At 34.2% G+C, this 18,686-nt stretch overlaps 1 protein-coding gene across 1 annotated transcript in view; it reads right to left on the bottom strand.

Annotated features, from left to right (window-relative positions):
- TRHDE (thyrotropin releasing hormone degrading enzyme) overlaps window positions 1-18,686 on the bottom strand; it is a 371,687-nt gene that overhangs the window by 70,144 nt on the left and 282,857 nt on the right. Inside the window, 3 exon segments of the mRNA XM_038550024.1 lie at window positions 9,835-9,890; window positions 9,999-10,129; window positions 17,236-17,324. Coding sequence (XP_038405952.1) covers window positions 9,835-9,890; window positions 9,999-10,129; window positions 17,236-17,324 — 276 coding nt within the window.

The raw sequence follows: 18,686 nt of genomic DNA, 5'->3' as shown, positions 1-18,686 counted from the left end.
ATACTATATATAAAGATAAAGATATATATATCAATAGATATAGATATAGATATATAGATATTCAAACAAATTTGTACTTGCTTTTAGAAATTGAGACTATTCTTTAAAAAGAATGGCAAATCCACATAACCTACAGATATCACCCACACTTTTTTAACTCGAGAGTGCAGGCTGGTTGCCATGAAAATGGAGCAAACCCACAGAATGATGTCAAAATATCTCCCGTCTTCTACTCAACACTCTCAGGCATGAGGCACTAAAATCAAAACATTTTTACCTACAGAGGTGGAATGTAAATTTGAAAGCGGAAGGTTACAAATCTGCCTTTGTTTAATGCAGTACAACTTAAGTCTCCAAGGAAGTTTACCTCCTCGAGAGCCACAGGCCTTCCCCCTAACTCTTCAGGAGGATCGGGCTTCTCAGTGGTAGCTCCCCTCAAGTCCTTATCCCAAGGATGACATTTGTGACTCCACCCTCAACTGATTTCTAAAATATGGGTCAATGGAACGTGTTACCTTACTCTGGGCTTCAGCAAACCAAGGTAGGCCAACAGGAACAGCCTAGCTTAAAAATTCAGGAATATACTTCAGGTTTTTACTGGATTAGCATAGAAAAGAAGCAGAAGACACTGAACTCATTATAGTAAAATGTCCTGAAAATGCTCCTAAAGTATTTTTTAACACTTATCAGTGGCAAAGTGTTGCATAAACCAAGACTAATTTAGACGTCTTTTGGATATGAGTTTTAAAATAGTTGCATGCAGAAAGGTGCAAAATGAGAGGGTTCCGCGGTGATTTTTTTGTGTGTGTATCTCAAGAGAAGCATTAGCTGATGATGACAAATAGATAATTAGGATCCTCAGCCTCAGAGATGTGAAGAATGTTGTGATTTTGCAGGGATAGCCATGAAGCTCCATTGTGAGTCACTCCTCATAGTGTGGAAAGATCTGCACTGGTTAGAAAGGCTGAGAGGATAACTATAAGCTAATTTTAATAGCTTTTGGTCAATGGCAAAAGATTGGAAGCATAGAGCCAACAATAAATCTTATTTTGCAATAAACAATTTTATCACTTTCAGGATTGCATAAATATTTAATTGTAATCCTCTTGCACACACATTCTAGTGGCTTAACAGAAGATGAATAAGAATATAATCATCCATGGATACTTCTCCCAAATGAGCCTAATGCAAACAACTAAAGAATCATCCTTCTCTCCTTGCTCAGTGAGTACAATATAAAGTACACTTTAATCAGTATTCTATTATTATTAATAACTCTTAGGGTTTCATTATAAAACACAAGAAAGAAAAACGTGGATGCTGAGATTCTACAGTACTGTTAAGAAGGAAAAGGGTAGGAATTGAATAAAGAATTCTGAAACTAAAAATCAGAATTTTATGAAGCAGAAGACAGTATCAGAAGAATCCAGGTCCTTAACCAGGTTTTGTATAGAAAGGTTCAGCGGAAATGAAGTAGCCCTGTTATCTCCGTAACACGGTGGGAAATCGGGACAAAAAGTCCAGCCGCCACCTATTTCTCACAAAAAATGTCTAAGTCATTCATTCTCAATTTCATCTATGAAAGCCCAGCACATACATTTTGAACAACCAGCCATCAAAGTATGAAAAGCTGCTCTTCATCCAGCCCCATCAAGATGGAATTGCTCTCCAGGCCCATCATGCTATTTTCTGCATTGACTGAGGAAGATCAACACACGTTTTGCAAGAGTAACTTTAAACAACGTGCAGGAGAGCAATCTAGAAAACACAGAAGACCGTCTCTTTTTTTAAAGATTCTATTTGAATTCAAGGTAGTTAAAATATATTGCATTATTAGTTTCAGGGGTAGAATTTAGATTCATCACCTGTGTACAACACCCAGCGCTCATCACAACACATGCCCTCCTTTAATGCCCATTTCCCAGTACGCTCTCCCCTCCAGCAACCCTTGGTTTGTTCCCTGTAGTTTAAAGTCTCTTATGGTTTGCCTCCCTCTCTGTTTTTAATCTTATTTTATTTTTCCTTCCCTTCCCCTATGATCATCTGTTTGGTTTCTTAAGTTGCCCATAGGGGTGAAATCATATGGTGTTTGTCTCTTTCTTTCTGACTTATTTCACTCAACATACTAGCCTCTGGTCCCATCCATGTCACTGCAAATGGCAAGAGTCCATCCTTTCCGATGGCTAATCTTCATTCCAATGAGTGTGTGTGTACAAATACATTGATGTGGATACATACGTGCATATACCCCACACATAGAAGAGCTTCTAATAAAACCATGATAGAAGAAGTAGATTACTCCAAAGGAGTAGATTACTACCATTCGCCTTGTAAACACCATGAAGGTGATTTTAACAATGTTGTCACTAGTCCTGAAAGTAGTGCTCGGAAATGAAAGAAAACAACACGTAAGAGTAGATTTTGGATGGTCTCATAACTTGCTTCTTCATTAGCTGTTATATTTTCACTGGTTCATGAACTGAACTTCCAGTTTTCCTAACATATCTTAGGTTTATAAACTCTGAAGCAAATAGATAAAAATGTATGCATTATTATTTTTTTAATTTGTATATGCATCAAACACATACTCTGCACTATCCGTGACTGTCTGCCAATACTTAAAGGACTTCTGGTTGTGACATTCATAATCTCCCGATATAGGCCCTTATGGTTGTTGTGGATATAACCCTAATATTTTATTTTTATTTTTTTAAAGATTATTTATTTATTTATTCACAAGAGACACACAGAAAGAGAGAGAGAGAGAGAAAGGCAGAGACATAGGCAGAGGGAGAAGCAGGCTCCATGCATGCAGGGAGCCTGACGTGGGACTCGATCCCGGGTCTCTAGGATCAGGCCCTGGGCTGAAGGCGGCGCTAAACCGCTGAGCCACTGGGGCTGCCCAAACCCTAATATTTTAAATGAAATAACTATTTTATTACTTAACAAAGTTTGTGAACTAAGTTGTAATAATGTGCCCTTGTTAAAGATTTTTTAAGTGATTGGATCCTTAATTGAATAGCCCATAACAGAAAATTTTAAAATATGTTATGCAGGCTAAAAAAAAGTTAATGGTATTAATAATGCAACAAATTGACATATGTTATCCATATTGAATTTTCTAGGAAAATGGTCAAAATTAATAAATCAGGGCAGTAACTGCCCAGGGCAAAGATGATGATGATGATGATGATGATGATGATGATGATGATGAACAAAGTTTCCAAATAATTTTCATGTATTTTGAATATTTTCAAAGAAAATACACAAATTCATGACTCAGTGACATACCCTTTTATAGCTTAAAATTGTGCTCAGAGCATATTAATAGCTTTAAATATTCAAATCCAGTGGTTATTATACTTTCTATTGCAAATCTTCTAAATTTTCAGTTTCTCTCACATATTAAGCTAACAAACGCCTTCAAGTAAGAGTTCTACTTTCTTTAGCTGCCAATTCCACTCTTCCTCAATCCTTGCTCTACTCAGGTTCTAACAAGAGTCATGACCATCAGCTTCCCACAGAAGTCCATCCTCTAGTTTACACTTTTTCTACCCTCATTCTCCTACTTTTAAACTTTAAATGGATTTTCATAGTAAACTTAGTAATAAACAATAAATAAATTTTAAAAATTAAATTTAAAAAATAAATTATTTATTTTTAAATAAATAAAAAACATAGTAAACTTAATCTTCTAATATTATTTCCCATATGATGTCCTCTATAATCTTCCTAAGCCTCATTAATTCTTTTCTTCCTAATGCTTCCATAATATTTTATTCATAGCACTTATATGCTGAATATAATTAATTATCTACTGTGTATCATCCCTGCTAGCTTGTGAATTCATTGAAGACAAGGAATGCATCTTGTTCATTTTATTTCACGCAATCTAGTAATGATTTATCAAAACAAAAACCAAAATCAAGCATGAACATCCATCAACAACAAAAATCTAGGCATTTTCACTACTAATTTCAAAGTTTGAGTCATAACACAATGACATTTGCAAGCAGTCAATTGGTTCCTTATAAATAATGACAATCAGAATACATATGTGCAGAAGCAGTGCCATTTCCTATAGAAGCACATACCATAAAAAATGAAGAACCCGTGTACATAAAATCATAAAGTTTGACTTAGAGACCTGAATAAATGGAGAGAAGTAGTAAATCTTAATATTGAAAGCTTACATTTGAAAGATGTATATTCTTTAAAAATTGATTTATAAATCCAATGCATATCCACTGTAGTCATAACTACAGCAGGATTTTTAAATGGTAAATGTCAAAATGATTCTAAAATTCATATTGAAATGAAGATATGTAAGATTTTGAACAAGAACAAAAGAAAACTTTTGCAACCTGCAAGCTAAATAAACTAATTAGAACAATATGATAGAAGCTCAGAAACTCAGAAGAGAACAAAAAACCAATAAACAGAATCAAATCAATTTCCTAAACTTTGCATGAAGATGAAGATATCATTTGAAATATATGAATAAGGAACCCCTTTTAAATAAGATGGAAATAATTAGTTAAAAATGTATTAGTGTGAGGTGCACCTGGGTGGCTCAGTCAGTTGAGCATCTGACTCTTGATTTCAGCTCCAGTCATGATCTCAGGGTCGTGGGGCTGAAGTCCTACTAGTCCTGCCCTCAGTCCTGCCACTGAGTCCTGCCTTCCTGCTCAGTGGGGAGTCTGCTTCTCTCTCTCGCTCTATGTTTGCTCTTTCTCTCTTTCTCTTTTTCTCACTCTCTCACTCTCATTCAAGCAAAATAAATAAACAAATCTTTAAAAATTAAATAAATAAAATTTGAAAATAAAAAAATGCAACATTACTGCTGGGAATTTACCCCAAAGATACAGACGGAGTAAAAGGCCGGGACACCTGCACCCCGATGTTTCTAGCAGCAATGTCCACAATAGCCAAACTGTGGAAGGAGCCTCGGTGTCCATCGAAAGATGATGGATAAAGAAGCTGTGGTCTATGTATACAATGGAATATTCCTCAGCCATTAGAAACGACAAATACCCACCATTTGCTTCAACATGAATGAAACTGGAGGGTATTATGCTGAGTGAAATAAGTCAATCGGAGAAGGACAAACATATGGTCTCATTCATTTGGGGAATATAAAAATTAGTGAAAGGGAATAAAGGGAAAGGAGAGAAAATGAGTGAAAATATCAGTGAGGGAGACAAACCATGAGAGACACCTAACTCTGAGAAATGAACTAGGGGTGGTAGAGGGGGAGGTGGGCAGGGGATTGGAGTGGCTGGGTGACGGGCACTGAAGGGGGCAGTTGGCGGGATGAGCACCGGTGTTATGCTATATGTTGGCAAATTGAACTCCAATAAAAAAAATTTAAAATTTTAAAAGTAACATTTTCAAAATCTTCAGATAGAGAAGTCCTTCTAAGTGAGATAGAATCAGAGAACAAGGAAGTTATAAAAGGAAAAACTAAACATATAAATTGAATGATGAAAAGCATCACAAAGGAAAAAAATTGACATAGTGTAAGAGAAAATTCTGTTAAAAGTGTGCTACAAAGTGAATTAATATCCCAATATGTCCAAAATATACAGGAAAATATAGTAGGAAAAATATTTTGCCCATTTTCTGTTAGATTTTTAATCTTTCTTTTTTTAATCAGTTAATACTTCACAAAAGAAAAAATACAAATAGCAAATGTGTATGAAAAGATGAACAAGCAAATTGAACTAGTACTGTAGCAACTTATATATGCTATTGGACTGTCAAAAACTTAAAAGATGTATGTGACTCATCATCATGGAGGGTTTTGAGGGGATGGACACTTTCATACATGGTTATGGGAGGCTAAAATGGTAAAGTTTTTGGAATACAATTTGTAATCTTCATCAAAAAATTTTATACTTTGTGAACCCCAAATTCCACTTGCAGGTATCTATCCTATAAAAATGCACATATACTGGGATCCCTGGGTGGCGCAGCGGTTTGGCGCCTGCCTTTGGCCCAGGGCGCGATCCTGGAGACCCGGGATCGAATCCCACATCGGGCTCCCTGCATGGAGCCCACTTCTCCCTCTGCCTGTGTCTCTGCCTCTCTCTCTCTCTCTCTCTCTGTGACTATCATGAATAAATAAATAAAATCTTTAAAAAAAAAAGAATCATTTAAAAATGCACGTATATACATCAAAAGGCTATTCAAGGCTATTCATGGTAGTCTTAATTGTAATAGTGGACGATTAGAAACAATGGAATAAAGCTCCCCAGACTAACTTGTAGAAATCAGTCAAGAACAGAATGCAGTTCTGTTCATATATATATGTGTGTATGTATACACACTATAGGGAAATGTAAAGTATATATATAAATATATAAATATAAATATAAATATAAATATAAATATAAATATAAATATATAAAACTATATGGAAATGTAAAGAAAAAATGGCTGGATTTATGCACACCAAATAATAATTTTATCTGTGAGGAGAATAAACATGATGAGAAAGTATGAAAGAGTATGTATTGCTCTTTTTTTAATCTTATACAATGAGAATGCATGCATGTGGTTTTTATGTATTTAAAAACAACTATAAAAAGAGTACCTAAGAATATGTTGACTTAATTGCACAAAAGAATAGTAGGCATGAAAGCTTATAGTTTGAATAATCAATAATTACTTACCAATGCATGCGACAGATATATATACCAGCACAGTCTTGTGCTGAAGACTAAGTTAGGCAGTAGTAACACAAGGATGAGACAAAGCCCTAAACATCATCAGGGGCTCGGAAAGGGACTGAGCTGCTATAATACAGATCCACAGGATGTTACCTATTCTTACTAGAGAAGACAGATTTTAGGCACCGGAATGTATGTGAATCTTTTTTTTTTTTTTTTTTTTTTTTTTTTGTGGCTACTAATATTCCCACAGGTAAGAGGGGTTGGGAGTGGGAAGGAATTTCACATAATGGGCAAAGCCACTCTGACCTGAGGTCATGGGCTCTGCTGGGCCATGTTTGCTGTTGAATCTCACCCCTGCCCCTCACTTTAAAGCTGTGCAACCTTTAGCTAAATGACTTAACTCCTCTTAACCTCTATGTCTCAGCTATAACATGACTAGAGTAACCACCTCCATTCCAAGGGTTTACTGAGAAAACTGCACAAGGCCATTCATAAAAGCCTCAGCATAGTACCTGTAACATATGTTTTAATAAATATTTGCTTTTCTTCCTCTTGTCATCTTTAAAGAAGCCCAAAAGAGCATGCCATGCTTCAGAAACTGAAAGAAGGTTGATACAGATTGGTAGCAAAACTATGAAGCATTTACTAGGAAACCGTGACCTACGAGAACCGTCAACGCCAAGGAAGTGCCGGGCATTTGGCTGTCTAAATCTGATTCTGTGTTCATTCACTTGCATACTAATCGGACAATTATCTCATTATCAGTAAAACAAATTTTAATATACATTCAGTGAGATTTGCATATTTTCCTGGTGAGTTTGTACAAATGACAACGAAATTATTTACTTCAAACACTGAAGGCTTCCAAAGCTGAAATTGAAAGCAGTGTTCTATTTTAGTCAACTAGGAATTTAATTTAAAAAAAAGAAATTCATCCACCAGAATTAAATAAAATATTCCATTAAAAATTAATTTAATGCAGATGAATCAAAGACCCCCTTCCTTTCAATTTTCATCTGCCCTCCGACTTTAGGACATTACTACTCATATGCTTTCTTACCATCTTTGCAAACCCATAAGAATTCATATGAATACATATATATATATTTTTTTATATTTTTACTATTGCTGATACATATATTATTTATTACATATATTATAATATTATATATATGATATGTATAACTATAGAGCCAGGCAATATGGAAAGACTGAAGGGATTTTAAACAGTAGTTCACATGAATATATATACAATAAATATATGATATTTATATGTATGTATTATATACAGCAGTAATAGGATCTCTTATAACAAAAGAGTTAATAGCATTGGGCTCTTTTTTTTTCAATATTTAAGAGATTTATTAAGGCATCTTATCACAAAGATGGAAACACATACAAATTAGAAACATGTAAGCGTCATTTTCCACAGTCAAGTTAAAATGTTATATATTTTTCCTGTTTTCACAGCTGAAAACTTCAGATCTTATACCTGACTCACTCACCCTGAATATTTAATTCATTCTTCCTGAAAGTATCCAAGGTAGCAAATAACCAAAATGCAAACTATTATATAAAGAAAGTGCAAAATTAAAAAAGAAAATGTGTAGAGAATACCCCCTCCCCCCCTTAAAGGCAAACAATGGCACTTTGCTCTTGCTTAACCTAGATTGTCTCCAGAAACTATTAAAATATAACAACCAAAAAAAAAAAAAAAAACCAAAAAAACAAAAACAAAAAACCCCAAACCTGACTTCCTGACTTTGAATAGATGTCCAAAAAGCTTGTTAGTGTTTAAAAATAAATGCTTAAACAAAGGAAAATGTATTTTATATCAAACAAGTTTGAAGAGCCCTGTATTTCAGCATTCTGTAAAATAAACAAGACAAAAAGCTGGTATAGGGTTTATTGACAAAGTCTGTAGCCAGACTACCTGGACCAAAGCTCTGCTCCTGTCAATGACTAGCTGCAATCGTACCCTTAGGTAAGATACTTATCTGTGACCTCCCTGAGCCTGTTTTCTTACCTGTAAAATGGAAATAATAATAATACCTATCTGTACACCTTATAAGGTTGTCGTGAGAATTAAACAAATCACGACATGTACAACAGTTAGAACAGTGTCTGCACCCTCATGAGTGTTTAAGTAACTGGTCGTATGCGGTTTCTTCTAGTTCCCAAACCTTTCTTAGTGGTGTTCTCAACATAATTCTCTCCTTTTTTCCTGCTTCTCTTTCAATCCAATGTTACGTTAAGTATACTGTCTTATTGGCTTTCTGTACTTTTTAAACTTCTATGTCAAAATAATCTTCCTCTCCTACGGAATACTCAGTCTTTATGTCTTACTGTAGAGTCAAAGCTACATCTTTATCATTACCTTGGACATTGCTATCTCGGTGGGCCTTCCTCCAGCACTATTATTTCTAAATCTTTGCCCAATACTATCAGATTATTAAAATTAAAACTACATTTGGATGTGAAACAATTCAAAATGCTAAAAGGACTGAGTTTATTATACTGTTTAATCACAACATTGAGTAAATACCTTGGGTTTATAATCAACATTATTTTAAAGAAATAATTGTTTAGTGACTATTCAAAGGAATAACTCATTTTAACATTATAAGTCTAATGATGAAAATAATGTAAATATTACTCTAGCAAATACAACTAAAAGCTTCTGCTATAAGATTGATACACATTTTGTCCAGAACAGCTTTACTCTGTGGAATATTTATTTCTGTCTTGCAGCACAGGCTTCTCATAATGAATCACATTCAAAAAACATTAAAAAAAGATATACGAGTATACGTTAGGAAAAAAATTGCTGTTGCTTGAAGGTATTTTCCATCAAAAATTAAATATGGCACAATGGTCATTTTGTAGAGTTCATTAATGAAATTGGGAAGGGATTATTAATCTCCAGTGTTAAATTGAACTTACAGTCAAAATTGATCAAGCTTCTCCTGACTCAGAAATACCCTATGGCTACTATCGATCAAGAGTTTGGGACACTGATTATAATTCATATCCAAATACAAAAAAAGTGAAATAGAAATTATTTTTAAAAGCATTCTTATTCAAAACATGCGGTATTTAGCTTAATAGAGGAAGCCTTATGGACATCAGTTATCTTGTGAAGATCCACTGGAAAACATACCTGGCTAGGCTGAAGGCATCATCGATCAAACCCGCTCTGTTACTGACAGAGAGAACCTATGAGATCAACAAGGAAAAAAGAAAAAAAAAAAAGGAATCCTTTAGGATTAAAATGGCAGGTGTTCACATATCGAAACAGATCTTCGATGAGTAAATCCAGTTTACCTGATGGTTCCTGATTAATTGATCAATTAATAATCTCCAATTCCTTAAATCATAGTTGACTCTAAAATAGCCAGTTTGATTGATGTTCCCCAGCAACCAGCTTCCTTTGTCCAAAGTTATCCTGTGGTGTTCTGAAAACAGCATTTTGGGGGGGTAAAACAGATTTTAAGATTTATGGGTTAAAATGATATGAAGTATATTTTCTAAAGAACAAATACTACAGTACCAATAATTAAAAGAGAACTAACTCCATCACAAATACCTAATTGAAATCTACTCTTTCATCAATTCACCATTATATCTAGAACTCATTAGAAAACCTTTAGTTGGTGACTCATTGTTACCTCGATTAATTGTTTTCTTACAATTAACATTTTTTGTTCTTGATTAAAAACCCCATTACCCATACACAACGTTCTTCTCAAGATGAATGTCACCAAGAAATCTCCTGTATTCATGTGGCTTCTAGTTAGATTGTACTTGAGTATGGGGCTAGAATACGAGAAAAGGTTTTAGGTGCACATTCTACTTATTTTATTCAGTAAGAAAGTGATTAAAACAATAAGGCTCATTTATTTTAAAGTCACTATTGTTTCTTGCCTTTTCTCTTGTGCTTTTTGGGAAGTACTAATAAATAACAGACTTTCCAGCATCATCAATAATGTTGGAAAAAGGAAACTCATTTGTTTAAGATTCTAATATTTCTACATATAATTAGAACGAAGATAATAAATTCTGTTTATTGGAATCACTTTGGAAAATGGTAACTTGATTATATTCCCCAGCTAATTCAATTAAAGGAAGCCAGTAAAAGCAATCTTATAACATATATTTAACTCCTTCAAATGCGGTACAGAGAACTCCATTCACCTTAATGTCGGCCTCTGTTGACTTTACAGAACCACAGCTTACAATTCTAATCATTTTGTGGATGTCCTCAGGACGCATGGTTCATTGGAGTTACAAAATGTGTTAAGTTTATTTAAAATTCATATTTTACATACACACACACCGCAGTCTACCTAATTTCCACAATGACACGAAACCAGAAAATACATCACAGAACCCATCTGCGTCAGTTCTGAGTGAGACACACACTCTCCAATTCTCACTTTATTATCAAGGTTTCTGCACATGAGGCTATGAGACAGGTTTTCTTTTTGAAACACTGCATCTCAAGTCTCAAGTGGAAGCCACACACAGGAAGGGGGCGTGACCATAAAAGTCACTGGGTGAACATTAATGACTATTAATTGCTCAGGTCTGGAATGGGGTGGGCTCCTTAATCTCATGCATGTTACATTTTGCCAATTTTCATAAATGTACAGTAAAACCAAAAATGTATGCTGAAAAATGTACTCTTTTTTTTTTTTTTTTTTGAAAAATGCAATCTTTAATGTTCCCAATAGCACGTCAGCCTTTGGCCTCTTTTATAAATAGTATCTATTGGAACAGATAAAGAAATGAGCTCAGGGATGCCTGGGGGGATAAGCCAGTGAAGTGTCTGCCTTAGGCTCAGGTCGTGATCTGGGGTCCTGGGATTGAGCCCCATATCGGGCTCCCTGCTCAGCATGGGCCTACTTCTCCCTCTCCCTCTGCCTGCCACTCCCCTGCTTGTGCTCTCTCTCTCTCTCCACCCCCTCTCTCTCTGTCAAATAAATAAATATGAAAAAAAAAAAACAATGAGGCTCAGACAGGTTAATCAAATTGTCCAAGAAATCTGGAAATGGTCTGTCTCCGGTCTCCTGACTCCAGTGTCCTTTTTACTGTATTTTACTTTATTGGTACAAGATGGGATAGCATTTTTATTGTGATACAGTAGTTATTTCTCACATTTTTATATTGATTTGAAAAGGAGGGACATAGCATTGGAAATAAGAATTAGAACGGGAAGGAAGACAGATTTTTGTTCCAGTTCTCCTAGACTTAAATGTTTGAACTTAGGCCACTCATTTGACCCAAGGGTCAAGCAATAGCATTTAAGGTCTCTTCCAATTCTGTGACTCAATGGAAGAAGAAACTGTTTTCCTCAGTTTGAAATTTTACTCAGCTTCATCTATGCTACTTAAAAAAATAAATATACCAGATACTGCTCTAGAACACTAAGTTTCCCAACTTTCTGGTACTTTGTTTTTGTATATTTTTCAAAACTTTAATGTAATTATCACCACAATTGCCTTTGAAGCATTGGAATGCCCCCCCCCTTTTTGTAGATATACAAACAAAATCAACAAAAATATGACATTTTATTTTTTTAAAGATTTATTTACTTATTTATTCATGATAGAGAGAGAGAGGCAGAGACACAGGCAGAGGGAGAAGCAGGCTCCATGCCGGGAGCCCAACAGGGAACTTGATCCCGGGACCCTGGGGTCACGCCCTGGGCCAAAGGCAGGCGCCAAACCACTGAGCCACCCAGGGATCCCCAAAAATATGACATTTTAAAAAACTAAAGCTTATGAAGAGGGATTTTAATGAATCATGTCCAAATTCAGTGGGAAAAAAATTAAGACTAAAATATTGAGGATACTGTTTCTCTTGAGTAATCCTAACTCTATCTTGAAGAATACTAAGATTTTTATAACAACACGTATTTAAATTGTGATTAAATTCACTTGGGTTAGGCGCTCAGTTTGGCAATACGTATACTCAATTCGCTTGGGTTAAGAATAAATTTGATCACTTTTATCTAAAAAGTGGTTATTTTTTGAAGAAATTACATTAATCAAGAATCGAGATTAATATATGAATACACTGACTTAGGTTTTTACAATTCTGAAATAGTCAATGGAATCCTATGATATTAGATATAATTTTTAAAGTCATTTCTTGTTCACATTTTAGGGAGCTGGCACATTTTAACCTCACGTGATACACTTGGCTCTAACTGGGTGTTGGGCGTTAAGGAGGGCACTTACTGTGATGAGCACTAGGTGTTATGTGTAAGTGATGAATCGCTAAATTCTACTCCTGAAACTAATATTACACCGTATGTTAACTAATTGGAATTCAAATAAAAACTTGAAACTATAAAAAATTAAAAACTTATTGAATTCAACTTACAGGTAGAAGAGAGACAGATTAAAATAGGAAAACAATTCCTATACCTTCTCTGTCATCTGATAAGAATTAAAAAGGCAGGCATCTATTGTTTTTAAGTATGTTATTATTTAATTGATAACTAAAACCTGAAGGCTAGTACTGTTCATGAATATATTTATGCCTTTGATATAAATGAAATCTTTGGAGAAATGATTCCCTGAAAGATTTTGTAATAGATTTTTAAATGTCTTTTTCATTCTAGTTAATTATATCTTTAAAATGTTCTTCAAATTAACTAACGGCAAGCAATGAATTTTAAAGAGATCTTTTCCAATGGCCTAATGAGGGATGGTATGTGATGAGTACCAAAATAAAAAAGTATGGAAGTTATATCTTGAATGTTAGTTTAAAAAGATATTTAGAATGTATCCAAAATGGCACAAAATTTAGATGATATTAAGGCACAGACTAGTTGGAATTTTAAAATATTTTGTTTTTATATTCTATACTTCAAGAATAAAAAAAAAGGCAGATTAAGTCTTCCTACTTGGTATTGGCTGGTTGCAGAAAAATCAGAATTTAAAACAAAAAGTCAACCAAACTAATGAGGGTGGCAATGTAAAAAGAACTCAGCTATAATAACACATATTGGTTCTCTCACTGGACTTGGTGAGGATCAGATTAGAAAAGACTTTATGGAACCCTAAGGAACCATGTGTGGGTTACAATGGCAACAAGTTGAGTAATTGGCACATTGGCAAAGCAATCTACCAAAGCTTTAAAATCTTGTGTGTGTGTGTGTGTGTGTGTGTGTGTGTGTGTATTTGTGGTTTAGAGGGAATAAGTTTAGAAAAGAAAACCAAGTCCCTAAGACAATTTGGGCAAGTTATTTCTCAAGCCTTAACTTCCTCATTTGTAAAATATGGATAAAAATAATTCATTCTAAAGGCTTGCGAGTCTTATATAAACCACTGCTTGGTGCAAGGCCTGTATCATCACACTATTTTTAATGTTTACTTGTAATTTCAGCATCAATTTCCTTTATTTTGAATATTTTCCTTCCTGACATTTGGCATTAAATTCATTGCCTTCCTTTACACATTAATTAATAGTCCACACACAAGCTGCTATATTTTGTAAACATCTGCATTCTCAGTATTTCAGTAGTAAAAACAAAAGAGATAAATCCTTTTACCTGCTTTCAGTAATTTAAAAATCGGTTAAAGACTATTTTAGGGTAAAATGAACTATGCCTTAACTTGGAATTAATTAGATATTTATCTAAAGGGTTTAAAAATTGAAGTGTCAAGAGTAAATGATGATTCAAATCAAATTTATACCTTATATTATTCACCATGACTGTGCCTTAATACCTGGTAAGATCAAATCTATATTCATGACAATGAAAAATTATAAAGACATTGATCTTATTGTTATAACTAAAAGGTAGACTTTTAAAATATAAGGTTGATAAGAATTGGCCAGAATATTTTCTTAATGTTTTTATGGAAAAAAATTATTATTGTTATTAGCTAACTATATTTTTATTATTATTTATTTATTTTTAGAGAGGAGGGAGGAGCAGAGGGAGAAAATCTCTAGCAGACTCCCTGCTGAGCTCAGAGTCCAACACGGGGCTCAATCTCACAACCCTGAAATCATGACCTGAGCTGAAACCAAGAGTCAAATGCTTAACCAACCGAACCACCCAGGTGTCTCTAGTTAACTGTATTTTGAAAAAAGAGAGAGAAAAGTAATAACACATAAAAGAAGACAAGAGTTAACAGTCTTTTATCCCCCTTGTCTGTATCCTGTGTCAGTTTTTTACTTGCCATCAGAATGAAGGACTTTAAGACAAAACTAAAGACAGAATGAGATTGAACAGGGAAAACAGAATGGTTGCCTTTCTTTTAGGTCCCTCTTGGAAGCTTCTTCCAGATTTATGTATTTATGAAGTTTTCAAGAAACATTTACTTGGTATGGGAATTCCCCACAAAAGCATCAACACTTCAACTGGGACAATGTTTCATCAACCAGAAGACTCTGCTCTGATTTAATGGAAACTGGCTCACTGTAGGTTGCAAGACTTTGGGGTTAGGAAGTGTGCCATCAATATCAGAGTCAATGGAAATATCATTTCCCAGAGCTACGCACTGCACACATGATGTAGTGTGTAGGACATGTGTATTAATACAGGTGACATTTTAGGCAAATGTATGCTTTGAACTATCACGTTGTTATTATTCCTGATTAATAATGAGAGACTACAAATGGAAACAACCTCTCAAATACACCTGTCGGTTATTGGTCAAGAAAAGTTGGGAAGCTACTCTGGGTACTCAGTATGAAACAAGAGGGTACCATGAGTAACAGCATGCAAATACTAGGGAGTTGGAGGAAATGGATGTAGGGAAAGTATCCAAGAAGAATCAGACTTGCCTTGAATCCCTACACCCTCTAAAAGTGACATTTTGGCCTAATCCTGACTTTTGATCAGTACCTTTGCACTGTCCCATTTCCATTGTCCCTTTGAACGAGAATTGTTTTTTGCTTGGTTTCTGAAAACTGTTCTATTTCATGTTCCTAGCAATCCTATGGAGGATCTAATAGGTCATTATGTTAATGACTCACTGTTTTCACTCATCATTTCATAACAAATTATGTAGATAAACAAAACAACAATATGAAAGTAAAAAAGTAGTAAAAAAAAAAAAAAAAAAAACCCACCCAAATAATACAGTAAGTGTGAATTCAGAATCATGGTATAAATGTTGGGATCCCTGGGTGGCGCAGCGGTTTGGCGCCTGCCTTTGGCCCAGGGCGCGATCCTGGAGACCCGGGATCAAATCCCACATCAGGCTCCCGGTGCATGGAGCCTGCTTCTCCCTCTGCCTGTGTCTCTGCCTCTCTCTTTCTCTCTCTCTCTGTGACTATCATAAATAAATTTAAAAAAAAATTTAAAAAAAATAAATAAATGCTAACTCTAAGAAATGAAAATAATAGATTATAATAAGTAATTTTAAAAGGAGAAACACCAATAAATTTTAAGGAGAAGCATTTCAATTCATCACCACATTACTTATGAATTTTTTATACATGTGTATATAAATAAAAGCACATTTTCATAATATGTGATTATGTGTTAAAAATACAATAACATGAAAATCTGAATAAAAATTCAACTGAAAACACAAGCTTTCATATTTCTGGTAAGTAGATTAGATTTTTGCCATGAGAACTTCTTCTTGTATACATGTATCTTGAGCACTCACATCTCCTTTATGATAGCAAGACTAAGGGGCAGAAACAATGTTATTTATTTATTTATGCCTCATTTATTGCAGAAAGTTATCGGTGGCTGCTTACGGTGGTTATGAAATGACAAGATTAATTAGCAGAACAGAAGTAAGAAGAAAAACAAAATGTGGACATACTCGACCATCTTAATCTAAATAAAACATTACATAAAAGATGATACTTGGCTTTTTCTCCAGTTCAATGGAAAACAGAAATTAAAGAGACCTGTCTCACATCTAGCATGAAGGATTTAGATTGAATTCAAGAAATAGCATTCTGACCGTGCATTGAATAGGTCACTATCTTATCAGAAGACACTTAGAAACAGAATAGAATGTCATCTTTCTCTGCTCCTTGAGAGTTGACCCTAATTTAGGAGATGCTTTGATGACCTATCAAGGCCCCTCCCTTCTGTCCCTATAATTATAATTTTATGGAGAATATCTCCCCGTCCATTCTTTAAAGAGCCAGTCTGGCAAAAAGAAGATAGCAGGAAAATGGAATTGAATGTGGCCTATGTTTCATTATTTGGCATATTGTTCTACTGGGAGTTCTGATTATAATTTAATTACATTTGGGATTATAAAATGATACAGCTTTAGAAAGCTAAAATTAGTACTACAAATGCCTTGTTTTTAATGTTTTTAATTTTAATTTTAATTTTCTCGGTACCATCAATGACACAAATAAACTTCAGAATTATACAGGCAGGCTAAAATTAGACTACGTACAAACTCTACCATATTATACTTAATTTTGTAGAGGTGATTGTCATTCTTCTATATTCTCTTTCTAATTTGTCTTTATTCACATTTTTATAACAGCTGAAACCAGAGGTTAAGTTGCTAAACAATTACGTGAAACCAAATAGTTCCTGAGGGGAGCATATATATTTTACCTGATTTGTTAGACACCCAAATAATTGCTTCTGAAGACACATGGCTTCTATTTCCTACCACAATAGTTAATGGAATCTGCCACAGGTAACTGCAAAATAAAATAGAAGCTTTAGGAATAAAAATGGTTATAATAAATAAACAACATTTGCTATGCACCTTCTGTATGATTTCTGTTATTCTCTTCAGGGGAACTAAAAATTTCCCCAGTCACAAAAGTAAGGCATAAATCAAGAAGATGAATTCACTTCTTCAATACCACTCATCAGACTTAGCCTGTAAGAGTTTTAATTTCAATACAAAAGGAGGACTTTCGACCGAACAATTTATCTTGCAAAAAAAAAAAAAAAAAAAGACAATTTGCATTTTGCATTTGGAATAAAAAGTAGCTAAACTCAATAAATCAGAGCCACACCATATATTGATTAAATTTTCAAAATAACTCCTTTCTACTTTTTCTATATTAAATTAATACATATTTCAATGGCTTCATGCATTTACATTTCAACATTATCCTTAACATTTCACAAAACTATCCTAAAAAGTAATATTGTCATATTTTACAGAAAGGTTCATACGACACATCCAATGTTACTCAGCAAAGCAGGAGAGAAAAGCAAAAGTAATCAGATGCCCCTAAATCCAGATCAATACAAAGAACAGAGTGGAACATACTTCCTGCTCTGTTTTCTGAAATGAAATTTCCAAACTGATGTGTGAAATCATCAACCAAGGTTCAGGGATCAGTTCTGAGTCCCAGCTATTGAGAGAAGCATTTTCTAGAATTTGACTTTTAATAGGATAAAAATGGAAGCTTATACTTGTACATGGTGTAGTATCAATTTAATCTCAAATGACCAACCAGAGATAGGCTGGATGGTCTTATAATAAGTTCCATGACTACATTTTGTTTCTTTCCCTGAAGTCGGATTACGTTGACCTATCATCGCACCATTAACAGCAGGGATCACCAACAATATCTAGTACATGCAAAATATTTTTGATTTTATGGAAGAGACACTGTGTGAGTTCTGTAATTGGGAAAGTAAACAGAAAATTGAGAGTTTTTCAGGAAAAATATCTTGGATTATATAATTACAGATATAATGAATATGTTTTGTGGGCATGGGAAGAGAGGGCATCTCCTCTAAATCAGTTATATGGAATGTGACTATTTTATCAGTTCATGTTTCCCATTCACAACAAACAGAAATCAGTAATAATAACAAATATAAGTGGAAGATTGAAAGAAATTCATAATTTTACACCAATTGCCATCTATAATATGGAAAGTTAAAATAGTATGTTTAAAATTCTAAATTTTAAAAATATATGTTGTATTTAATCAGTGAAACCTTTTTTTTTTTTTTGGTTTCTTTTTTGTTGTTGTTGTTGTTTTTAGCGAAACCTTTTTGAATGCCAACTACTTAGAGACACTAAGCTATACTCTGGT

This window comes from Canis lupus, chromosome 10, assembly GCF_011100685.1.
Source record: "Canis lupus familiaris isolate Mischka breed German Shepherd chromosome 10, alternate assembly UU_Cfam_GSD_1.0, whole genome shotgun sequence".
NCBI lineage: Eukaryota > Metazoa > Chordata > Mammalia > Carnivora > Canidae > Canis > Canis lupus.
This window is presented reverse-complemented; position numbering and strand designations above follow the sequence as displayed.